Below are 27178 nucleotides of genomic sequence, written 5' to 3' on the forward strand. Positions count from 1 at the left end.
CGCCGTTCAGGCCTTCATCGGTGCTCGCCAACAGCACTTGCCCCTACAGTCTGTTAAAGGCTACACGGGGGATCTTTGCCTTTGTCTCGGGGTGGGTCGCAGTCGGGGTTGTCCGGGTTGGGTTTTGTTGTTGTTGTTTTCTCCTCTCACGTGGCCACTTTTCACCGTCGGATTACGGCTGACCACCCCCCACCACCCCCTCCCCCCCGCCCGCCTCTTTCATATTTAATTTAATTATCCGTGGGTCGTTCGTAGGGCAGCAGCAGCAGAAAAAAGTGAATTTATCGCCGGCAGCCTAAGTGCCAGCGGCGAGCGTGGCGGTGACGACGTTGGTGGTGGTGGTGGCATTGGTGGTGGTGGCTTTGGTGGTGGTGGTGGCATTGGTGGTGGTAGCATTGGTGGTGGTGGAGGTGGTGGTGGTAGCAGTCACGGCGACGGCGGTGGTGGCGGTGGTGGCGGTGGTGGCGGTGGTGGCGAGCGAAGACGCACGATGGTGATGGTGGTGACGATGAGCGCCTCTGGACCATGCTGCCCCTCATAAGGAGCGAGTCTCTTGACAGTGACATCGAGCAGAGGTGAGAGCAAGATGTTTGGTGGGCGGTGGGGGGCTGAAGGGGGGTGGGATGGAGAGGGGGGGAGGCTTGTGGTTTTTGGGAGGGCCACGTGGATTTAAGTCGGTGATGTCTTCTCTACCAATTACGTGTCCTCTGGTGTCTATCTCCTGGATGCTTGCTTTTTCTCTTTCTCCCTGTGCCAAACCTCACCCTGGGCCAATCCTCAAATCGCAACTGCTCGCTACCTCATCCCGCTGCCACTGTGAGCTCGTGATGTCACGAGCTCACAGTCTGTTGGGTCTCGCGGAGCGCTCCGTTCTCTGCCGTCTTGGCCGAGCAGAGCGATCAAAGCAGTTATTGAGGCACGGGGGGGGGGGGGTGGTGGTGTTACACCATTCCCAACCTCGCCTCGCCAATGCCCTCTGCTCGGCGGCCACGATTTGTGAAAGTAGCGGGCAACGTCTCGCCGCGTGCCTCTCCGCGTGGACACGCGCAAGAGGCAATCGTTGCCAGTCTCACAATAACAACAATAATAATGACAATTTGTTAAAAGTTGGCACATCTTTATCCGCAGAAACTCACCGCCAATGTGCCACCGTGAATTTAAAGCGAGGAAATAAGCGGGGCCCGCTGGGTGTCCAGCCAGAACTAGGCGCACGGGCGAAAGGCCGGTTTAAAAGTGGCGAATGTTCAAGACGGGACTTAAATAACCATCAGCCCCGAACGACTCCGATTGTCTCATTGACAAAGGCGCAGAGCCTCGTTCCATAGTCTGGGAGCTGGGCAGTGGCAACAGCTCAATCCACTCATCCACTCACTCACCTAGTCACCCACTCACCCACTCACTCACCTAGTCACCCACTCATCCACTCACTCACTCATCCACTCACTCGCCCAATCACCCAGTTACTCACCCGCCTAGTCACTCACTCATCCACTCACTCACCTAGTCACCCACCCAGTCACTCACTCACTCACCCAGTCACTTACTCACCCACTCACCCACCTTGTCACTCACTCATTCACCCAGTCACTCACTCACCCACTCACTCACCCAGTCACTCGCTCATCCACCCTGTCACTCGCTCACCCTCTCACCCACTCACCTAGTCACCCACTCATCCACTCATCCACTCACTCACTCACTCATCCACTCAGTCACCCACCCAGTTACTCACTCGCCTAGTCACTCACTCACCCACTCACTCGCCCAATCTCCCATTCACCCACTCACTCACCTAGTCACTCACTCACCCACTCACCAACAAGACAGGACTTATACAACTCGAACTACTCTGTCTCACAGCCCCACCACCCCCCTGCAGGAACAGAGCCTTGACCCCGGCAGTCCTTAGTCGTAGGAGTGTCAACGCGACTGGGTTTCTACAGACATAGCGGGGGGCTAACCCACTGAGAGCCTGGTGTGTCAGCAGCAGCGGCAGGGTCTGAGAATCCCGAGTGCGACTGGACGCGCCTTACCTGCAGGCCGCGCGTGACCTCCTTCCCTTGGGAGTCGTCGTCAACCCCCCGGCATGCACTGCGCTCTCGCCGAAGGGGGGGGGGCATCTTCGTTGGGCTCTTCTGTTCGTGTTTAAACAATAACAACAACCACGATGGTAATTTACATGTAAGGGTCTTTTCATGAATGTCTCAGGGCGCCGTGGGACAACGGGCAGTGGTTTCGCGTGGCCGCGTCCGCACCGATCCGCGGCCAACCCCTGAGACGCTGCGGCAAAATCCCTCTCGCCCTCCCCCCCCCCCCGAAAAAAAGCGAGGAGTCGTCACAGGCACGGAGGTCGATCTTCTGTGGACAAAGGGGAATTGGACTCAAACGAAGATAATCGGTTTAACAAAACATTCAGCTCTGGGGTCGTCTCTCAGTTGGGGTGGAGTCACCAGCCAGCGCCACCCTCCTCCTCCTCGGTGCGATTTGAAAACGGAACCCATGGAAGTGGACATCACAGAGCTACTTCTGAGAACCCTTCCTCGTCAAGTGACGCTCTGGTCCGTACAGAACAGCCCGCAGAAGCGGACATCAGAGAGCTACGTCTGAGAACCCCAACTCCTTCTTCTTCCTCCTCCTTCCTCAGTCTTCTTCGTCAGTGCGACAGTTGAATGTGTGGGTAGCTGAGTGGAATGGTCAACTCGTTACACCAGGTTACGCGTGGTTGTATTGGAGTAGCTGAGTGGAGTGGTCCGCTCGTTACATCAGAGCACCACGTGGTTGTATCGGGGAAGTCGAGCCGCGCTTTCTAATCTGTTAATTAAATTTTTGTCTGAGCTCATGGTATAAATGACCGCGACTAGTGGTGCTAATCGCCGACACACGCGAGATGGCACGCGAGATGACATGCGCGCATTGAAACCTAAAATCCCGGCCGGAGTGATGGTAAATTTTATTTATTTGTTTAAAATTTTAAACTACAAACAATAAATATAACTGCGTATTCACTCCCCGTGTGTTATAGAGCCCCACGGTAGCTAGGAGATGTTAACTACCTCGCGCGGTCTACAGGAGGTCGTGGATTCGATCCCAACCCTGACGCCTGCTGCTGTATATTTGGAATTTGCGTCTCTCTCTCATCATCACGGTGACGAGGAGATGTTAACTACCTCACCCAGTATACAGAATGTCGTGGGTTCGATCCTTACCCTGACGCCTGCTGCTGTATATTTGGAGTTTGCGTCTCTCTCTCTCATCATCACGGTGACGAGGAGATGTTAACTACCTCGCCTGGTATACAGGAGGTCGTGGATTCGATCCCAACCCTGACGCCTGCTGCTGTATATTTGGAGTTTGCGTGTCTCTCTCTCATCATCACGGTGACGAGGAGATGTTAACTACCTCGCCTGGTATACAGAAGGTCGTAGATTCGATCCCAACCCTGGCGCATGCTGTATATTTGGAGTTTGCGTGTCTCTCTCTCCCCGTGGTCGCGTGGATTTTTCCCCGGGTCCTCCGGGTGTTTTTCCCCTCCACATTTAGAATCAACGTCACTACGCGTTTAGAGCGATTTGGCTCGTGCTATGAATGTCCACGTAATGATGATAAGCCACCACTTTGCTGAGCTGTCATTTGTGGTCAGGTCGCTTCAGAAAAAGAGCTATGGAGCTCAGTGTGGAGCCTTAACTGGTAAAATAAAATGAAGTTTAGTTTTTAGTTCAGTCATCACTCTACCAATAAAACTGTTACAAGGTCCAGGAGTCAAGCGGGTGTCTCGGTCAGCGTGAAGCTAAGAATGAGCATTTAATTCGCAATTACGTTCTGTTCGGGCGAGATCGTATGTACGGTGCGAAAGAAGTTCAACACTCACGCGTCGTGTAGTGTAGAGGGTAATTTAATTGACTCTTCAACTCCACCACCCAGCGACAGAGCCAGACGCACCAGGCTGCGGCCTCGTGGGCAAATGTTCCGATGGCATTTGTTCATCAGCACAACCGCATGAAGAGTATTGCAAAGTCAACGAAAGTTGGACCCGTCTGTACCACGCTCCGCAGGAGATTACAGAGCGCCGCTGACGTTGCCCGTTGTAATCGCCAGCGAAACGTCGGACAAGATCGTTTGACAGCGGAGCGGCGTCACAAATGCCCCGCTGGCCGCGGGCATTGAACGACGCTCTCTTTTTTCCCAGCATGCACCCCGGGGACAACAAGTCACGGTTCAAAATTCGCCGTGACAATTTATTTTGTTCGGATAATTGGAGTTGAGCGGCTAATGCATCGTCTTATTATCCGTGATCATCCACAAAGATGCCCCTTATACCCCCGCCTACCCCAAAGCGATTGAGTGAAGTACAGGGTATTTAAAAATATGGACCCGATTTGAAATCGCAACAACCACGAACCGCCCATGAATGAAACTCTTACCACTTGAAAGGGCGGGGCATGGAGATGGCGAGGCATAGAGAGGGCGGGGCATAGAGTTTCAAATGATTACCAGTAGATGGCTCTCCCAGCGCACAAACAGCCCCTAGCCTCAGTCATTCGCAAGACACACTGCCTCAACGTTGGATTGGTCGCACGGGACCCCAAGACTTGGCGTTACACTCTTGGCCCCCAAGATCACCCCCAGACGTCACCACACCCTGCAACTTTTTCTTGTGGGGATATGTCAAAGACCGAGGTGTTTTTGTGCCACCGCTAGCGACTAATCTGGATGACCTCAAAAACAGAATCACGGCAGCGGTGACTTCAGTGGAAGAAGACACTTTGAGAGGCGTTTGGGACAAATTCAACTATCGACTCGATGTTGTCTGTACATCAGATGGAGGGCACATAAAGCATTTATAAAATGGTTAATAAAACTTGATAACTCATTAAACCGTTTGTAACTTTTTGTGTAATTGTAAGATGTTGCCATCGTGAAACATACTGCTTTGAAATTGGGTCAATCATTTTTAAACACCCTGTAATTTCGCAGATAACCCCTTGGGGGAATTGGTCCAAATTGGAATCCCCCCTACCCCCGCCGCAACCACATCCCCACATCCCCACATATCACGGACGGATAAGAGCAGTTCTGTGGTGAGAAGAAACGTACGGGTCCCGGATTAAGCGCGCCGCGCGTGTGACCCTCAGGATTTTAATAACTTCGGCACGACTGCATTTTTGACTCCTGGCTCAACACAGTTTCAATTCTTCTTGATATTAACAACACCACAGGGGGGGGGGGGGCTGTGGGACCCCTACTAGGGACCCCCCCGCTCTCCCCCCGACAAATACCGCCAGAGAATTTGTGTTCGAAAGCGGCAAGTCCGAACTGCGCCGGTGTTGTTGTGCAGAATTAGCGGAATTACGATCTCATTACGATGAGGTTTTGGCGGCCGCGTTGCTGCTGCTGCTGATGATGATGCTTCTGTCCAGCACGATGTCCAACGTTTCGCTCCCACATTCTGGGGGGCGGGTGGGGGTGTAAATTTTTCTTTGAGCGAAAAACGTCGGGCAAAAGCGACACGACAAAAGGAGAACCTCGGATAACAATGAGCGACATCACCACTGTCATTTGGATGGGAGCGTCGTGGCGCTGTGGTTTAAGCCGAGTTTGCCGTGAACCCGGCGGCCTGAGTTCGATTCCTGGCCCATCGCTCGCAATCATTGGTGGCGAGCGACAGACGAAATTCTATTTTAGCAAGTAAGGCCCAATGTAGCTCTTTCTCAGACGCGACCTGGCTATCACAGCTCAACGAAGTGGCTCATCGCGTGAACATTTCTCGCAGCCGAATACGCGAATTGCACGTCGATTCTAAACCTGTGGAGGGAGAGAAAAATCCACGCGACCACGGGAAAAAACTCAAAATATACAGCAGCAGGCGTCAGAATTGGGATCGAACTCACGACCTCCTGTATACCAGGCGAGGTAGTTAACATCTCCTAGCCACCGTGGTGATGATGAGAGAAAGAGACACGCAAACTCCAAATATACAGCAGCAGGCGACAGGGTTGGGATTGAACTCACGACCTCCTGTATACCAGGCGAGGTGGTTAACATCTCCTAGCTACCGTGAGGATGAGAGAGAGAGACACGCGAACTCCAAATATCCAGCAGGCGACAGGGTTGGGATTGAACCCACGACCTCCTTTAGACCAGGCGAGGTAGTTAACATCTCCTAGCCACCGTGATGATGAGAGAGAGAGAGACATGCAAACTCCAAATATACAGCAGCAGGCGTCAGGGTCGAGATCGAACCCACGACCTCCTGTAGACCAGGTGAGGTGGCTATAGCCTCAATGACGCACAGACGCGTCACGAGGCACCCACAGCACCCCACGGTGGCTGAGCCCATCGGTTGCTGTGACACTGCGAGCCTTCTGGCTACCTCCCGTGTACGGATCGAAGATCGAGTCCCGAAGGCGAAGCTGCTGTGTGCCGAGGGGCCAATCGCACACCGTCAAACAATGAGGGTAACACAATGCCATGCTGTAAACAAAGTCAACACCGCAGCAGAGCGCGTGCGCGGTTCACTGTCGTTGCTCGTCGCTGATGACAACACGTTTGGCGCAGCGCGATTGTGTTGTACGTGTGTATGCAGAACTTCTTTCGCACCGTACGTAGACAAGCGTGATCATTGGAGATGCAGTGTTGAGTCTCTGGGCAGTGTTGAGTCTATGGGTAGTGTTGAGTCTATGGGCAGTGTTGAGTCGACGGGCAGTGTTAAGTCTATGGGCAGTGTTAAATCATGGGCAGTGTTGAGTCTATGGGTAGTGTTGAGTTTATGGGCAATGGTGAGTCTATGGGCAGTGTTGATTATATGCAGTATGTGTGCATGTTGAAGGAAGGACAGCAAACTAAACACAATTTATGCAAATTATTATGATAGGCACAATATTGATGGACATTCTAATAAATACCCACTTAAATTATTACTACGCGGGGAGGAAACCACAGCCGGTGGGGCGTGAACTGTTTAACGTGTAAACATTCAATTCATGGCGTCGCCAATTGGTATGTTTGGCAAGGACATGTGATCTCCCTCGCCCAGCACGCGTGAGGTTGTGGGTTCGATCCCAGACCCTGGCGATGCCTGTTGTATATTTGGAGTCCGCGTGAACTCCCTTGATCTCTCTTCGCCTGTGGTGACGGCAGCGTGGATCGCTCTCCGGTTTTTGCCACATTTCGGATGAACGCGCATTCACATTATTTGGCTGCTGCTATGAGTTCCCACGTGATATGACGACGACAAAGACGACGACGATGATGATGATGATAACAGCCACTGCGATGACGAAGCCACTGTCATCACGCATACGGCCAAGTTGGATGACCTCTGAAAGAAACAAAAAAGTGCCATTAGCTCAGTGGGACTTTATCCTGGTCAAAATAACATTTAACAATAACAACAAAAGCATTTCGCGCTTGGGAGATGCGAGCGCGAGACACTCCATCGAGGCGGTGGGCCCGGCGACCTGACACAGTGGCCGCGTCTGGGACGCTGAGCCACTCACCGCCGAGATTCTGGCTTTCAAGTCACCCGCGATTCGACCGCTCAAACGCAGCGGTTAACACGGCGATTGCAGGGCCGGCGACCGTCAGCTGTGTGAGAAGGGTAGGGGGGGGGGGCCTCGAGCTTGACACGGGAGGAGATCAAGGCCCAAAGACAAAGATCTACCCCCCAATATGGCCTTTTGAACTGACTCTTTGCGGCAAGTGCTGTTCGCGGCCACCTGTGGACGCGAACAGCACTTGTGGGCGTCCGGGGTCCGCCTTCGCATCCCCCGATGCTGATGTACCAGCTACCCTTTCTAAGGACCGAGTCGACCTAGTGGAGTCCTGAGACCAGTTTAACGCGTAGGCTTTCGCGACCAATATTATTCATAATAAAGGTTTTTGGGTTAGATCGCGTTATTTATAAATGTGTCGTAACCCTCCACCACCCGACACGGCCAAACAGTAACAAATGTGTCACGTTTACAAAGGACAAATAGTTCACTACTTTAGCACACCGGTGTGTTGAAGAGTGAATCAACATCATTTAAAATTCGAGTACGACGTTTAGCTGGTAATTACATTCAACTTCATCGGGCAATTTGCCAGTTGCGAGGTGTTTCACAATGTGTGTGTGTTGTTGTTGTTGCCCCCAGGGTGCATGTGAAGTTCTACGTGCACGAAAAGACGTTCAAGGAACGCTGCAAACTTTTCTTCATCAAGAACAAGCGATCGAGTAAGGGTTTGCCCTGTCTTATAGATCATCATCATCATCACCACCACCAGTGTAATACAAATGTGTAATCGATAGCCCCCCTTGTGTTTATCCGTATCGCCGGTAAACAACAGGGGTGTTGTTTGACCATACTTCACCACGTTGACCAGGGCTCTAGAGCCATAGTCACGGGAGACAACGTTTCACGGTACAGGGACTCCTCTACTTAGGAACGAGTTAGGTCCCAGAGTTCTGTTCATAAGTCCATTTGTTCGTAAGTCCAACTTTACTCCTGTCGAATGCAAACACGTTGTTCGGCTTGTACACTAAACACGGGGAATGGCTTTTAACGTTGTATAATCTCCTGTAGATGTAGATTCCACTGGTTCTTCATGTTCTGCAGATGTAGATGCCACTGATTCTTCATGTTCTACAGATGTAGATGCCACTGGTTCGTCATGATTCTGTAGATGTAGATGCCACTGGTTCTTCATGTTCTGCAGATGTAGATGCCACTGGTCCGTCATGATTTTGTAGATGCCACTGGTTCTTTATGTTCTGCAGATGTAGATGCCACTGGTTCTTCATGTTCTACAGATGTAGATGCCACTGGTCCGTCATGATTCTGTAGATGCCACTGGTTCTTTATGTTCTGTAGATGTAGATGCCACTGGTTCTTCATGTTCTGTAGATGTAGATGCCACTGGTTCGTCATGATTCTGTTGATGCCACTGGTTCTTCATTATCTGTAGATGTAGATACCACTGGTTCTGCATGTTCTGCAGATATAGATGCCACTGGTTCTTCATGTTCTACAGATGTAGATGCCACTGGTTCGTCATGATTCTGTAGATGTAGATGCTACTGGTTCTCCATGTTCTGCAGATGTAGATGTCACTGGTTCGTCATGATTCTGTAGATGTAGATGCCACTAGTTCTTCATGTTCTACAGATGTAGATGCCACTGGTTCTTCATGTTCTGTAGATGTAGATGCTACTGGTTCTTCATGTTCTACAGATGTAGATGCCACTGGTTCTTCATGTTCTGTAGATGTAGATGCTACTGGTTCTTCATGTTCTACAGATGTAGATGCCACTGGTTCTTCATGTTCTGCAGATGTAGATGCCACTGGTTCTTCATGTTCTGCAGATAGTAGATGCCACTGGTTCTTCATGTTCTACAGATGTAGATGCCACTTGTTCGTCATGATTCTGTAGATGTAGATGCTACTGGTTCTTCATGTTCTACAGATGTAGATGCCACTGGTTCTTCATGTTCTGTAGATGTAGATGCTACTGGTTCTTCATGTTCTGTAGATGTAGATGCTACTGGTTCTTCATGTTCTACAGATGTAGATGCCACTGGTTCTTCATGTTCTGTAGATGTAGATGCTACTGGTTCTTCATGTTCTGTAGATGTAGATGCTACTGGTTCTTCATGTTCTACAGATGTAGATGCCACTTGTTCGTCATGATTCTGTAGATGCCACCATCGCCAATTATTGCGTGGCGGTTGAACTTACGACTCTCGGTCCAAACAGGTAACTGGATATACAGGACCAGGTTTGTCCGTTTCTCTGAAAGTTCGTAAGTCGAACGTTCGAAAGTAGAGGAGTCCCTGTACGTATAACCGCCAAACCTGGTGCGAGTTGACGAAGGCCCGGGAGCCATAGTTGTACGGTACAACAGTTGATTTTGGTTATTCTGCTCTGTTTTGTGTCTTGTTTGATAGCGGCGGGGGTGGTATTTTAGTCACGAAAACAAATCAGTTGGGTTGTGAGCCTGAATGAGTGCTTGTAATTTGCAGTAATGACGGAATGGGCACATTCGGGAAAATACGGCCCTGTTTATGAGTGTCATAATTGTTTGCGTTTTATAGCTACCTGCCTTGAGCAATGTGCTTCTAAAATTTCCACTGAGTACACAGAAACAAAAGACAAAGATCTCCGGTATAGTCTTAACAGACCGTTGGGGCAAGTGATGTGAACGAGCACCTATGAAGGCTGGCACTGCACACCACGCCCGACTGCTTTTTTCTCCTCAGTGGCGATGTTTACACACCACACAGGGTACTAATTTGAGGCTGAGTCGACTTAGAGGAGGCACAGAACCGGTTCAGATAATCGTCACTGGTGTTCGCCGTGAGCGAGAATAGAACTCGGGTTACCGGGTTCGTAGTGCAGTCTGTTAACCGCTACGCTACTGCTCCCCACACACGCACGCTCACACAGGTACAGATACATACACACGCACGGGTTGGCTGCACCTGAAGATATAACGTTTGCAGCGTTGAATATTAATGAAAGGTCACTAAGGGGCTATGCAAACATTGCCACGGCAATTAATTTTCCAAATAAATGGAACGTATAATATAAAAGTGCTAACGTTCGAACGTTGACCGCTGCCAAGGTTGACGAGGACAAGGCTTAGGTCCTGAACCCACACAAGCCCTGCGTAGGCCGTAGGGCCTCACGTGGCCACGAAACCTACAGGTAATATTGCCGTGGTCTCTCCTGACTCAAATGCATCCTGTTTGCAGGCCTCCGCATCCGCGTGTTCAACTTCGCGCTCAAGGTGCTGACGTGCGTGCTCTACGTGTGCCGCGTGGTGCTGGACGACCCCAAGGACAATGGCTACGGCTGGTGAGACGGGTCCGTGGGGCTCCTGACGCGGTCGCTCCGACCCCCGATCCGAAATCCAATTCCGCAAAACAAAAAACCTAAAAGACTGCGAACCATGAAAAACAATGTCAGCGCGCGCATGTGAGTGGATGACGGCCACATCTCGGTGGTGTTAAACAACACCTCCCCCCTACCTTTGGGGTGCATCCACTCGCACCCAGCTCAGATCGTTTGCAGTGTTTTCACCCGGGGGGGGTGACATTGACGTCTATCTTGTGCAATTGCACCAGATTTGCCACTCACTTGGCGTTCCGACACACGTGGCAGAGGCCGACACGTGGGCGGCAGTGGAGCATGCGAAGTTCGTGTCTGTGTCACGAGGCTGACTGCTGATGAGACGCATAAAAGGTTGAAGCCAGGCAGGAGTGGTTTCCTGCGTAACCAAATGCCGCTGGAGTGAAATAGGCTGACGCAAAGCCAGTAAGCTGACGGACTTAAACATATACATTTTATTCATATCTAGAGGCACAGTTATACATGTTATTTCCCCATAATGTTCCCTGGCAATGCATAGCGAGTTTGCGTTTGGTAACTTTACATAAACACCTGGGAGCCATACTCTTTGGTTCTTTCGGTAAAGGCACGTAGGTATAAAATAAAATAAATCACGACGTTTCGGGCGCAACACAAGCGTCCGTCATCAGGTGGGAAAGCATGGCCTGCTGCTGAGGCAGACTGTTTTGAAAGGTTTGAAATGGGTCTAGCTCAAGGGTCATAAAGAAGTGGCCGGGGCTAGTGATGTTAATGTGAGAAATTAGCATGTAACTGTAGGATAGGAGAGCGGCCTCCTCGACGAGGGCACGGAAGTGGCTATGTTACCTGGGAGCGCGTGAAGCTCCATTCAGTGTCGGGAAAAGATGGACAGTGATTTCTGTCTGAAATGCAGAAGTCCTGCTCGGTCAACGTGCTGTGCAAAATTAAAATAGCCACTTGAAGATGACACTGACGATTACCCACTCACATCTCTGCCCACATCTCTATGCACCTTCTCTCATATCTCTAACCACGGCTCTACCCACGTCTATACTCACCAAGGCTGTAGCCATGGAGTCAACATTGGGGGGGACCAAATCTTCCAGGGGGTCTGGGGGTCCCAAACCAGAAAAATATCTACATTTGAAAACTAATTTCCTGCCCAAAATATTAAAAAATTCACTAACACATGGGATAGACTTTTTGTTTATTTTTAACAAAAATGTCTAATAGTGTATTGTATTACATTGCTCTGTTTTTACTTTTTTACCATTTCTTGTTTCTTTGTATGTAATGGCCGAGATTAGGGATTAATAAAGTACAACCATAACCACAATCATATAAACATAAATCTATGCATTGATATATATGAAGACAAGTCCAGATATTGTGGCCAAGGTTCAGCAAATTGTTGTTTTTATTTACATAGCATAGCAATTTTTTTTATAGCAATATATTGGGGGGGGGACATTTTTAGAATATTTGAATGTTGGGGGTGATGTGTCCCCCCAAATATATATTATAATTACGGCCTTGATACTAACCACTCTCTCCACGTCTCTACCCACCACTCTACCCATTCTATGAAGAAGGAGGATTGTTGATGTTGTTTGTGTGATGACATGAGGGAGTTTGAGCTGTTCTTTTGTGTTTGTCGTTGTTCATTTGTTTGCTTAGCTGGGAATGCCCCAAGCAGAACTTCACGGAATTTGATGCCAACGCCCCAATTAACTGGTAAGAGGTGGAATATATGAAATAGATAGGTGAACAATCTTAATGACAATACAGAGACTCCTCTACTTACGAACATTCGACTTACGAACTTTCAGATACACGAACAAACCTGTCCGTACGTCCAGTGTCCTGTTTGGACCCAGAGTCGTTAAGTTAAACCGCCGCGCAAAAGATGGCGGTGGTATTTACATCTTCAGAACATGAAGATTCAGTGGCATCTGCAGCTACAGGAGATTATACAACTTTTAAAGCCATTCCCCCTGTTTAGCGTACAAGCCGTGCAACACGTTTGTAGTGGACAGGAGTAAAGTTGGACTTACGAACAGATCGACTTACGAACAGACCTCTGGAACCTAACTCGTTCGTAAGTAGAGGAGTGCCTATATATAATCATTATTTCTTGCTTCTTTGGTCAATCCACTGCTGGATGAAGGCCTCTCCATTCCGCGTCGGTTAGTTTCTCCCTGCTTCAAATCACATTTGACCGGATAATCCCGTGGCACGGAGGCGTCATCTCCTTGGCATCTGTGTCCAGGGGGCGTCGATTGGCACACGCTCAGCGAGCACACGCGACGACGCGTACACACACGCGCACACCAACCATTCGCCACTCAGCGACGTAACCAGAGCACCTGCGCCGGGCTAAGGGGCCGTCCATAAATGACGTGACGCACCTGGGGGGGGGGGGGGGCAGACATTTGTGACGATGTGTGACGAGGGGGGATTTGAGAAACGTGACGCCACGTAAAAATGCGCAACTTTAAATAAATATAGACAACACGTTCTATTTAACTAAATATACTTTTTATTAAATGTTTTCTCCTATAACATCAGAGTGCAGCGCCACATTAAATACGCACTACAATGCCAATAGTTTAAATCGATTTGAAGCATTTTTTTTTTGAGGGGGGGGCAAAGTTTTGTGACGTCATATTTGAGGGGGGGTCTAACTTTTTGTGACGTCGTGTGACGAAAGGGGGGGGGGGGGTCAAAAATCGTCCAAAATCGCGTGACGTCAATTATGGACGGCCCCTTAATGCACCGTGAGGCCACGTGAAGTGTCGATGGCTCGCTGGCAGGAGGACACGGGACAGTGCCACGTGTTGACTGATATTACTTGCCCCCATAACGGTGCCAACTTACTGCGCTTTAGACGTTCTTGTGAGCGCCGCTCCTCCACCCTCCCCACTGGGAGGGCAACTGCCCTCCAACTGTCCAGTGGCGTCCTTCACGAGCCTCTTCCTCCTCCATAGAGGCCCATTTTGACACCGCCACTAGCGGTCATCAGCAAGTCCACTGAGCTCCACTAAATCCTCATGTACCCCATCGGCTCCATCTCTTCCCCAACCCATGTGGTGGCTGGGCATGTGGGCTACTTGTATACACACAAAGACAAAGATCCCCCGTATAGCGTAAACAGACTGCTAGGGCAAGTGCTGCTAGCGAGCACCTGTGAAGGCCAGAACGGCACACGAGGGATGGGTGGCTAACACCACGCCCGGCCGCCTTTGTCTTCCAAGTCTTTTACACACAGCGCACCAGGTAACTCATTTGAGGCTGAGTCGACCAAGGGGGGAGGCCCTTTCAGATAATCGTCACCGGTTTTGGCCGTGAGCGGGAATCGAACTCGGTTCTCTGCCGGGTTCGAAGCGCGGCCCACAACTAACCACGACACCACCGCTCCCCACGCACACGCACACACACACGCACACACACGTACACACGCACACACACACGCACACACACACACGCACACACACACGCACACACGCACACACACGCACACACACACGCACACACACGCACACACACACACGCACACACACGCACGGTCACACACGCACACACACACGCACACACACACGCACGCACACGCACGCACACGCACACACACACGCACACACGCACACACACGCACACACACACGCACACACACGCACGCACACACGCACACACACGCACACACACACGCACACACACACACGCACACACACACGCACACACGCACACACACGCACACACACACGCACACACACACACGCACACACACACGCACACACGCACACACACGCACACACACACGCACACACACACACGCACACACACACGCACACACGCACACACACACGCTCGTGTATGTGTGTCGTTAAAATGTTAAATGCTTGTGCACCACGCGAGAATGCAATTCGCTTGTGTCGGGGAGGCTTTGCAACAACACATTTGGCCAAATCGTCACTTGGCCTAAGGGGCCGTCCATAAATTACGTCACGCACCTGGGGGGGGGGGGTTGAGAAATGTGACGTCACATAAAAATGCGCAACTTTAAATAAAAATCGAATTGTTATAACAACATTCATACAACATCAGAGTGCCGCGCCACATTAAATACGCACTACAATGACAATAGTTTTAAGCGATTTGAAGCATGATTATTAAAAAAAATGGAAATATGGTTTTGGGAGGGGGGCAGAGCTTTGTGACGTCATATTTGAAGGGGGGGGGGGCAGAGCTTTGTGACGTCATATTTGAAGGGGGGGGGTCTGGCTTGTTGTGATGTCGTGTGACGATGGGGAGGGGGGGTTGAACATCGTCCAAAATCGCGTGACGTCATTTATGGACGGCCCCTAATACAACAACAAAATCGGTGACGGATCGAGAAGTCGTGGTTCCCGTTGTGGGTCTGTCTGCCTGTGCCGGCAGGCGGCTGATCTGGTGGGTGGACAGGGGAATGTTCTTCTGGGTCTCCCAGGTGAGCGGGCGACACTGAGGGTGCCGTCACCATCACCACCACCACCACCATAATCGCCACCATCGCCTCCACCATCATCATCATAAAAGCCACCACCGCAACCAACATCATCGCTAGCACCATCATCACCACCATCACCGCCACCATAATCGCCACCATCGCCACCACCATCACCACCAATATCGCCTTCACCATCCACACCATTATCATCATGAAAGCCACCACCACCATCGCCAGCACCACCATCATCACCACCACCATCATCGTTAGCACCACCATCAGCATCACCACCACCATCACCGCCACCATCGTCACCACCATCTCCACCAATATCGCCTTCACCATTCACATCATCATCATCATAAAAGCCACCACCACCATCGCCATCACCACAATCACCGCCATCATTGCGAGCACCACCATCACGGGCCAGGCAGTAATGAAAGTCGTCGTTCTAAACGGCCGCCTTTGTTCAACTCCTGCAGGTGGCTCTGGCCATCATCAGCCTCCTTGAAACGATGCTTCTCATGTTCCTCAACTACAAGGTGAACTCGACAATATACAAAGTACACGTGCGTGTCTGTGTGTACACATGTGTCTGTGTGTACACATGTGTCTGTGTGTGTACATGTGGCTGTGTGTGTGTACACATGTGTCTGTGTGTGTGTACCAATGTGATTGTGTGTGTGTGCACAAGTGTTTGTGTGTGTGTGTGTCTGTGTGTGTGTGTACATGTGTATGTGTTTGTGTGTACACATATGCCTGTGTGTGTATGTACACATGTGTCTGTGTGTGTACATGTGTCTGTGTGTGTGTTTATATGTGTCTGTGTGTGTACACGTGTCTGTGTGTGAGTACACATGTGTCTGTGTGTATGTACACATGTGTCTGTGTGTGTGTGTACATGTGTTTGTGTGTGTCAGGGATGCTTCGCAACGACACATTTAGCCAGATCGTTAGTGAGGAGCGGTAGTGTGGCGGTTAGCGCTACGCTGCACTACGAACACGGCGACCCGAGTTCGATTCCCGCTCACGGCCAACACCCAGTGATGATTTTCTAATTAGGACACTGGGCCTCCCATAGGTTGACTCAGCCTCAAATGAGTACCTGGTGTGGTGTGTAAACACAACCACTGGGGAGACAAAGGCGGCCGGGCGTGGTGTTGGCCACCCACCCCCTCGTGTGCCGTGCCGGCCTTCATAGGTGCTCGCTCACAGCACTTGCCCCCACAGTCTGCTAAGGCTACAATCTTTGTCTTTGAGCGGTAGTGCAGCGGTTAGCACACTGCGCTGTTAGCCCGGTGACCCGAGTACAATTCCCGTTAACGGCCAATATCAGTGACGATTATCTGAACCAGTCCTGCTGGTTCCTCCCCTAGGTCGACTCGGCCTCAAGTGAGTACTCGCTGTAGTGGTGCGTCAAACGACGCCTTTGTCTTTATCTGTATCTATTCACTTCCTTTGGACCCTTCCCTAACCCGTGGGTGACTTTGACCTCCACTGGTGGACATTTGGAAGCGGTCTCTGCCACCGTCTGTAGGCAACCGACTGACGGACAGAGGAACGGAGGGGGGGGACTGTAAATAATGTTGTCGTCATTTTGATTAAGTTACACGGCGGTGGTTGTTGTTGTTGTGATTGCGTAGCTGTCAACAGACACGGTTCACCCCGTATTCTTGTCCAGGGAAATTGAGTATCCAGGTCTATACGGCGGACAGCCGTTTCAATACGGGCAGCACATTGCTTTTTGTTGTCTATGTGTTTGTGTTTCTCCCTTGTGATGATGGGACTTTGTAGGATAAACGTTGAGATTTTTAAGGGGCACGGGGTGACCAATCAGGTGTCTGAATGGGTCTGTAATAGGGTGAGGCACTGATAAGGGCTTGACATCTGTGTGTGGTTGGTGGGTTTCTCAGGGAAACATCTGGGAGCAGGTGCTGCAGGTTTCGTTCGTGCTGGAGGTCGTCACGACCATTCCCTTCATCATCACGGTGAGGCTGGTGGGATCGGGAGCAGTTTGGGCACCGATTAGCAGCGGTTGGCTATGTATGGTGCAAAAGAAGTTCAACATAAATACACACTGCCCATAGACTAACGCTGCCCATAGACTAACGCTGCCCATAGACTAACACTGCTCATAGACTAACACTGTCCATAGACTCAACACTGCCCATAGACTCAACACTGCCCATAAACTAACACTGCCCATAGACTCAACACTGCCCATAAACTAACACTGCCCATAGACTAACACTGCTCATAGACTAACACTGTCCATAGACTCAACACTGCCCATAGACTCAACACTGCCCATAAACTAACACTGCCCATAGACTCAACACTGCCCATAAACTAACACTGCCCATAAACTAACACTGCTCATAGACTAACACTGTCCATAGACTCAACACTGCCCATAGACTCAACACTGCCCATAGACTCAACACTGCCCATAGACTCAACACTGCCCATAGACTAACACTGCCCATAGACTAACACTGCTCATAGACTAACACTGTCCATAGACTCAACACTGCCCATAGACTCAACACTGCCCATAGACTCAGCACTACCCATAGACTCAACACTGCCCATAGACTCAGCACTACCCATAGACTCAACACTGCCCATAGACTCAACACTGCCCATAGACTCAACACTGCCCATAGACTCAGCACTACCCATAGACTCAACACTGCCCATAGACTCAGCACTACCCATAGACTCAACACTGCCCATAGACTCAACACTACCCATAGACTCAACACTGCCCATAGACTCAACACTGCCCATAGACTCAGCACTACCCATAGACTCAACACTGCCCATAGACTCAACACTGCCCATAGACTCAACACTGCCCATAGACTCAACACTGCCCATAGACTCAGCACTACCCATAGACTCAACACTGCCCATAGACTCAACACTGCCCATAGACTCAACACTGCCCATAGACTCAACACTGCCCATAGACTCAACACTGCCCATAGACTAACACTGCCCATAAACTAACACTGCCCATAGACTAACACTGCTCATAGACTAACACTGTCCATAGACTCAACACTGCCCATAGACTCAACACTGCCCATAGACTCAGCACTACCCATAGACTCAACACTACTCATAGACTCAACACTGCCCATAGACTCAACACTACCCATAGACTCAACACTGCCCATAGACTCAGCACTACCCATAGACTCAACACTGCCCATAGACTCAACACTACCCATAGACTCAACACTGCCCATAGACTCAACACTGCCCATAGACTCAACACTGCCCATAGACTCAACACTACCCATAGACTCAACACTGCCCATAGACTCAACACTGCCCATAGACTCTACACTGCACCAACAACACCGCCAGCTGTGATTTGGTGGAGGCCGCCACTCCCTCACGCTGGGGAGCCTCACAGAGATGTACACGCGCACTGCCACTTGGTATCGACAATATCGAAAAGATCGACATTATCGACTTGGTATCGACAATATCGAAAAAAATCGACATATCGACTTGTTATCGACTTGTATAGACTTATCGACTTGTATCGACAATATCGACTTGTTACCGACTTGTATCGGATCTCAGAACATTTCAAAGGGCACCAAACAATGACGAAGATCATGGTGACGTGGTCACAACGACGATGACGCTGAAGACGATGATGAATACGATGACGATGAAGATGATGACGATGATGAATATGAAGACAATGACGACGACGAATCCGATGAAGACGATGATGATGAAGATGATGAAAACGAATGACGATGAAGACGACGGAAGACGACGACGAAGACGATGATGACGTTGTTGTTGTCGTTGTTGTTGTTGTCGCTCTGCAGATATTCGTCACCCACCTGCGCAGCGCCTTCATCCCGGTCTTCCTCAACTGCTGGCTCGCCAAGCTGGCACTGCAAAACCTCATCGTGAGCACAGTCACCCGCACGCTCGGCCAACCCCGCCGCTGCCCGTCGCTGCCCCCCTCCGCTGCCCATCGCTGCCCTTGCGGATCGCTGATCTTGCGCCCCATCACTGCCCATCCCTGCCCACATCGCTGCCCCCGTCGCTGCCCCTGCCAACGCCGATCGCTGCTCTCACCGCTGCCCATCGCTGCCCCCTCCGTTGCTCATCGCTGCCCAGCCCCCGTCCCTGGCCATCGCTGCCCCCGTGCTGCCCATTGCTGCCTCCTCCACGGCCCATCGCTGTCCCCGCAACAGCAGCAGCATTGTAATACAAATACGGGAGTAGAATTTCTATGATGATGTCCTAAATGCAAGCGCGTATCCAGACACTTCGCAGGGGAGACCGATAACCGAGCTCCCAGCACACGAAAACAAACGGGGTCTTGAGTTGAACCAAGACGGCTGAGTCTCAACCGCACCGTCGTCACCATCGTCATCATCGTAATCACCATCGCCATCATCGTCATCATCACCATCAACATTGTCATCATCACCATCATCGTCATCACTATTGTCATTACCATCGCCATCATCACTATCACCATCATCGTCATCACCATCGCCATCATCACTATCACCATCACCATCGTCATCATCATCGTCATCACCATCGCCATCATCACTATCACCATCACCATCGCCATCATCATAATGGTCATCATCATGGTCATCATCATCGTCATCATCATCTTCATCATCATCACCGTCATCACCGTTATCATCCCCATCCTCATCACCATCATCGTCATCACCGTCATCACCATCGCCATCGTCATCATTGTCGTCATCATCATGGTCGTCATCATTGTCGTCATCATCATCACCATCATCACCATCGTCATCACCATCATGATTGTCGTCATCATCACCATCACCAACATTGTCATCATCATCACCATCATCATCACCATCATCGACATCACCAACATCACCATCGTCATCATCATCGTCATCACCATCGTCATCATCGTCATCACCATCGTCATCACCACCATCATCATTATCGTCATCATCATCGTCATCACCACCGTCATCATCATCGTTATCATCGTCATCATCATTATCACCATCGTCATCATCACCATCATCGTCACCAACATCGTCTGCACCATCGTCATCACCATCGTCATCATCATCGTCATCACCATCGTCATCATCACCATCATCATCATTGTCATCATCACCAACATCGTTATCGTCATGATCACCGTCGTCTTCGCCATCGTCGTGCTTACCGGTTGCTTTGTTGTTCCCCTGCCGCCAGAACGATCTGCACCGCGCCATACAGCGTGCCCAGTCGGCCATGTTCAACCAGGTCCTCATGCTCATCTCCACGCTGGTCTGCCTCATGTTCACATTGTGAGTGGCCGCTCACCTCACCGCTTGTCACCGCGCCTCACCACACGTCACCCTTGAAGAAGCAGGGATCTCAGAGGTAGCTCTGTGATATCCACTTCCGTAGGCCGTTATGTGTGGACTAGAGCATCACTTGAAGAGGAAGATATTTCAGAGGTAGGTCTGTGATATCCACTTCCGTAGGCCGTTGTGTGTGGACTAGAGCATCACTTGAAGAGGAAGATATCTCAGAGGTAGGTCTGTGATGTCCACTTCCGTAGGCCGTTATGTGTGGACTAGAGCATCACTTGAATAAGGAAAGCATCTCAGAGGTAGATCTGTGACATCCACTTCCGTAGGCCGTTATGTGTGGACTAGAGCATCACTTGAAGAGGACGGGAGCTCAGAGGTAGATCTGTGACATCCACTTCCGTAGGCCGTTATGTGTGGACTAGAGCATCACTCGAAGAGGAAGGGAGCTCAGAGGTAGGTCTGTGATGTCCACTTCCACGCTGTGCTCTGATTTCCTAACGGATTCTTTCTCAGGCGACAAGCAACGCTTATGGAAAGCGCATTCGACGTAGCATTTCGGCGAAACGTTTTTATTTTACAAAATATCCATAATAGAGTTTTTTTTTTGGGTTAGATCGCGTAAATAAATAAACGTGTCGTTAAACCCGCCACCACCCGACACAGCCAACTAGTAAGGTTTGTCACGTAAACAGAACGTGGCCAATTCGTCACTAGTACAGCACTAGTGTGTAGTGTAGTGTATAGTGTAGTGTGTAGTGTAGTGTATAGTAGGGTAGTGTATAGTGTAGTGTATAGTGTAGTGTATAGTATAGTGTATAGTAGTATATAGTGTAATGTATAGTGTAGTGTATAGTGTAATGTATAGTGTAGTGTATAGTAGTGTAGTGTATAGTAGTGCAGTGTATAGTAGGGTAGTGTATAGTGTAGTGTATAGTAGTATATAGTGTAGTGTATAGTGTAGTGTATAGTGTAGTGTATACTGTAGTGTATAGTGTAGTATACTAGTACAGCACACCGGTTGTGTGTTGGAGAGCCAAGCCACAACTTTACAGTCTGAGTACGACGTTTCGCCACTAATCACAACGGGCATCATCGGTCGGCATATTTTAAAACATAACTTATTAAATTCATTTTAAAGTCCCTGTTTCCCCCCCCCCCCGCCCCCACTTCCCTGCCGGCAGCATTTGCGGCATCCAGCACCTGGAGCGCGCTGGCGGCAGCCTGTCGCTCTTCGACTCCCTGTACTTCTGCATCGTCACCTTCTCCACCGTGGGATTCGGCGACGTGACGCCACAGATCTGGCCCTCTCAGCTCCTCGTCGCCTTCATGATCTGTGTGGCACTCATGGTGCTGCCCGTACAGGTGAGGGCAGGCCCAGGGTGGGGAGGCGGGTGGGGAGGGCATCGCGGTGGGTCAATGGCACAAATCGCGGCCCGAGCAGGAAAATCCACCGCGAATCGCCCTTGGACGTGATGGGTCCTCTCTCCGTGCCAACGACGATTCGGGGTGTCCAGGGCGGTGGGGGGCGAGGAGGAGGGGGGGGTCCGTGGTTCGTCCGGCGCGGCACGCGAGCCGCTCGGGATGCGGATCCACGGCGCGAGAGTTCTGAGTTCGGGCGGCCACAATCCGGCAACGCACTCCTGCTGTTGTGGAGTGACTCATGCAGCCAGCTATGGCTGCAAAGTTTGGTCGTACATGTTATGTATTTCGTTTATTGTTAAATTTGAATCACAGTTCCTGTGATCACTGTTAAATTGCTTTTATAGTTTTATTTTGGTGATTTTGAAAACGTTTTGGTTCAGCCATGGTTGTTGTAGTACAGAGTTAGCCTGATAACTTTAATTGAAATTGTCTTATGGTTGTTATTGTTTGACTTGCATCTCACTGGGATTTTTGCACACAGCGTTGAAATACGGTGCTTTTTTCTGGAATACTTTGCTGTTTTCCCCAGGATTTTTCTGTTGCACGTGGTCATTCTAGATTTGAAGCTTTCGTGACTGCAAGGATTCATACTCTTAGGTTTTTTCGGTAAAGTCACGTAGGTAAAAAATATAAAATAAATAATAAAAATTATTATAGAATAATAAATTATAATTATTTATATTATTATTTATATTATTATTTATTTTATTTTTTTACCTACGTGACTTTACCGAAAAAACCTAAGAATATGCGCATAGTCACTTTAAGATGATTCTTGTTTGTGTTTTTGTTGCGGTTGCACCCGAGTCAAGAGCCGCTTGGCTCACAGGGTTATCTCCGTATATATAAAAGGTAAGTTGTGATTATGTGTGTCTGTTCAAAATGTTTAGCGTACTTCCCGACATGCAACAAACTTGAAATTTGCCATGTGGGTACTTTCCAGACTGTACACCATGCACAAATGATATTATTAAAATACACTTTTGGTTCTTTTTTTTGGGGGGGGAGCTCAATAATGCATATTTTTTTGCACGCCAAGTGAGCTGTGACGTCACATCTGTCACGTGACCCGCGCATGTTGGAGCGTCACGCATTGTAGTGTAGCGGTTAGCGCTACGCTGCGCTACGAACCCGGCGACCCGAGTTCGATTCCCGCTCGCGGCCACCACCGGTGACGATTATTTGAACCGGTACTGGGCCTCCCCTAGGTCGACTCAGCCTCAAACGAGTAACTGCTGTGGTGTGTGAACATCGCCACTGGGGAGACAAAGGCGGCCAGGCGTGGTGAATCCAAGTCCCGGGCGAAGCCGGGTAGTAAAGCTAGTTTCCAATCAAATTTTAAATGAAAAACTGAACACGGTGGCAGCGATGGGGGTTGGCGTAGGGGGCATGAGTCGAAACCACTCCTCGCCTCTCCTCCTCCACCCCCTGTCCCTCTGCAGTTCGAGCAGCTCGCCTTCCTGTGGATGGAGCGGCAGAAGTGCGGCGGCAACTACAGCCGCTACCGCGCGCTCACAGAGCGCCACGTGGTGCTGTGCGTGAGCTCCCTCAAGATCGACGTCCTCGTCGACTTCCTCAACGAGTTCTACGCTCACCCCCTGCTCCAGGCACTCCTCGCCCCCCCCCCTCACCATCACACTCCCTCACTCACACTCCCTCACTCACCATCACACTCCCTATCTCACCATCACACTCCCTCACTCACACTCCCTCTCTCACCATCACACTCCCTCACTCACCATCACACTCCCTATCTCACACTCCCTCACTCACCATCACACTCCCTCTCTCACCATCACACTCCCTCACTCACCATCACACTCCCTATCTCACACTCCCTTACTCACCATCACACTCCCTCACTCACCATCACACTCCCTCTCTCACACTCCCTCACTCACCATCACACTCCCTCACTCACCATCACACTCCCTCACTCACCATCACACTCCCTCACTCACCATCACACTCCCTCTCTCACACTCCCTCTCTCACCATCACACTCCCTCACTCACCATCACACTCCCTCACTCACCATCACACTCCCTCCCTCACTCACACTCCCTCACTCACCATCACACTCCCTCACTCACCATCACACTCCCTCACTCACCATCACACTCCCTCACTCACCATCACACTCCCTCACTCACCATCACACTCCCTCTCTCACACTCCCTCACTCACCATCACACTCCCTCACTCACCATCACACTCCCTCACTCACCATCACACTCCCTCACTCACCATCACACTCCCTCTCTCACACTCCCTCTCTCACCATCACACTCCCTCTCTCACACTCCCTCACTCACCATCACACTCCCTCACTCACCATCACACTCCCTCTCTCACACTCCCTCTCTCACCATCACACTCCCTCACTCACCATCACACTCCCTCTCTCACACTCCCTCTCTCACCATCACACTCCCTCACTCACCATCACACTCCCTCACTCACACTCCCTCACTCACCATCACACTCCCTCACTCACCATCACACTTCCTCTCTCACACTCCCTCTCTCACCATCACACTCCCTCACTCACCATCACACTCCCTATCTCACACTCCCTCACTCACCATCACACTCCCTCACTCACCATCACACTCCCTCACTCACCATCACACTCCCTCACTCACCATCACACTCCCTCACTCACCATCACACTCCCTCTCTCACACTCCCTCACTCACCATCACACTCCCTCACTCACCATCTCACTCCCTCACTCACCATCACACTCCCTCTCTCACACTCCCTCTCTCACCATCACACTCCCTCACTCACCATCACACTTCCTCACTCACCATCACACTCCCTCACTCACCATCACACTCCCTCACTCACCATCACACTCCCTCTCTCACACTCCCTCACTCACCATCACACTCCCTCTCTCACCATCACACTCCCTCACTCACCATCACACTCCCTCACTCACCATCACACTCCCTCTCTCACACTCCCTCTCTCACCATCACACTCCCTCACTCACCATCACACTCCCTCACTCACCATCACACTCCCTCACTCACCATCACACTCCCTCTCTCACACTCCCTCACTCACCATCACACTCCCTCTCTCACCATCACACTCCCTCACTCACCATCACACTCCCTCACTCACCATCACACTCCCTCTCTCACACTCCCTCACTCACCATCACACTCCCTCACTCACCATCACACTCCCTCTCTCACACTCCCTCACTCACCATCACACTCCCTCTCTCACCATCACACTCCCTCACTCACCATCACACTCCCTCACTCACCATCACACTCCCTCTCTCACACTCCCTCACTCACACTCACACTCCCTCTCTCACACTCCCTCACTCACCATCACACTCCCTCACTCACCATCACACTCCCTAACTCACCATCACACTCCCTCACTCACCATCACACTCCCTCACTCACCATCACACTCCCTCTCTCACACTTCCTCTCTCACCATCACACTCCCTCACTCACCATCACACTCCCTAACTCACCATCACACTCCCTCACTCACCATCACACTCCCTCACTCACCATCACACTCCCTCTCTCACCATCACACTCCCTCTCTCACACTCCCTCACTCACCATCACACTCCCTCACTCACACTCCCTCACTCACCATCACACTCCCTCACTCACCATCACACTCCCTCTCTCACACTCCCTCACTCACCATCACACTCCCTCACTCACACTCCCTCACTCACCATCACACTCCCTCACTCACCATCACACTCACTCACCATCACACTCCCTCACTCACCATCACACTCCCTCACTCACCATCACACTCCCTCTCTCACCATCACACTCCCTCACTCACCATCACACTCACTCACCATCACACTCCCTCACTCACCATCACACTCCCTCACTCACCATCACACTCCCTCTCTCACCATCACACTCCCTCACTCACCATCACACTCACTCACCATCACACTCCCTCACTCACCATCACACTCCCTCACTCACCATCACACTCCCTCACTCACACTCCCTCACTCACCATCACACTCACTCACCATCACACTCCCTCACTCACCATCACACTCCCTCTCTCACCATCACACTCCCTCTCTCACACTCCCTCACTCACCATCACACTCCCTCACTCACCATCTCACTCCCTCACTCACCATCACACTCCCTCACTCACCATCACACTCCCTCACTCACCATCACACTCCCTCACTCACCATCACACTCCCTCACTCACCATCACACTCCCTCTCTCACCATCACACTCCCTCACTCACCATCACACTCCCTCACTCACCATCACACTCACTCACCATCACACTCCCTCACTCACCATCACACTCCCTCTCTCACCATCACACTCCCTCACTCACCATCACACTCACTCACCATCACACTCCCTCACTCACCATCACACTCCCTCACTCACCATCACACTCCCTCACTCACCATCACACTCCCTCTCTCACACTCCCTCTCTCACCATCACACTCACTCACCATCACACTCCCTCACTCACCATCACACTCCCTCACTCACCATCACACTCCCTCACTCACCATCACACTCACTCACCATCACACTCCCTCACTCACCATCACACTCCCTCACTCACCATCACACTCCCTCACTCACCATCACACTCCCTCTCTCACACTCCCTCACTCACACTCACACTCCTTCTCTCACACTCCCTCACTCACCATCACACTCCCTCACTCACACTCACACTCCCTCACTCACACTCCCTCACTCACCATCACACTCCCTCACTCACACTCCCTCACTCACACTCCCTCTCTCACACTCCCTCACTCACCATCACACTCCCTCACTCACACTCACACTCCCTCTCTCACCATCACACTCCCTCACTCACACTCCCTCACTCACCATCACACTCCCTCTCTCACACTCCCTCACTCACACTCACACTCCCTCTCTCACCATCACACTCCCTCACTCACACTCACACTCCCTCACTCACCATCACACTCCCTCACTCACACTCACACTCCCTCACTCACACTCCCTCTCTCACCATCACACTCCCTCTCACACTCCCTCACTCACCATCACACTCCCTC

At 50.8% G+C, this 27178-nt stretch overlaps 1 protein-coding gene across 1 annotated transcript in view; it reads left to right on the forward strand.

Annotated features, from left to right (window-relative positions):
• Positions 1-453: 453 nt before the first annotated feature.
• Positions 454-27178, forward strand: part of LOC133360217 (potassium channel subfamily T member 1-like) — a 65203-nt gene continuing 38478 nt past the window's right edge. Inside the window, exons 1-11 of the mRNA XM_061578850.1 lie at positions 454-575; positions 8133-8212; positions 10731-10833; positions 12523-12579; positions 15280-15328; positions 15814-15873; positions 17245-17319; positions 19186-19269; positions 20570-20664; positions 21855-22035; positions 23538-23702. Of these exons, the coding sequence (XP_061434834.1) occupies positions 526-575; positions 8133-8212; positions 10731-10833; positions 12523-12579; positions 15280-15328; positions 15814-15873; positions 17245-17319; positions 19186-19269; positions 20570-20664; positions 21855-22035; positions 23538-23702 (999 nt within the window). The 5' untranslated portion in view covers positions 454-525. The remainder of the gene's footprint in view (positions 576-8132; positions 8213-10730; positions 10834-12522; positions 12580-15279; positions 15329-15813; positions 15874-17244; positions 17320-19185; positions 19270-20569; positions 20665-21854; positions 22036-23537; positions 23703-27178) is intronic.

Source organism: Lethenteron reissneri, chromosome 67 (assembly GCF_015708825.2).
Source record: "Lethenteron reissneri isolate LAM-NWPU_2019-01 chromosome 67, ASM1570882v1, whole genome shotgun sequence".
Taxonomy (NCBI): domain Eukaryota; kingdom Metazoa; phylum Chordata; class Hyperoartia; order Petromyzontiformes; family Petromyzontidae; genus Lethenteron; species Lethenteron reissneri.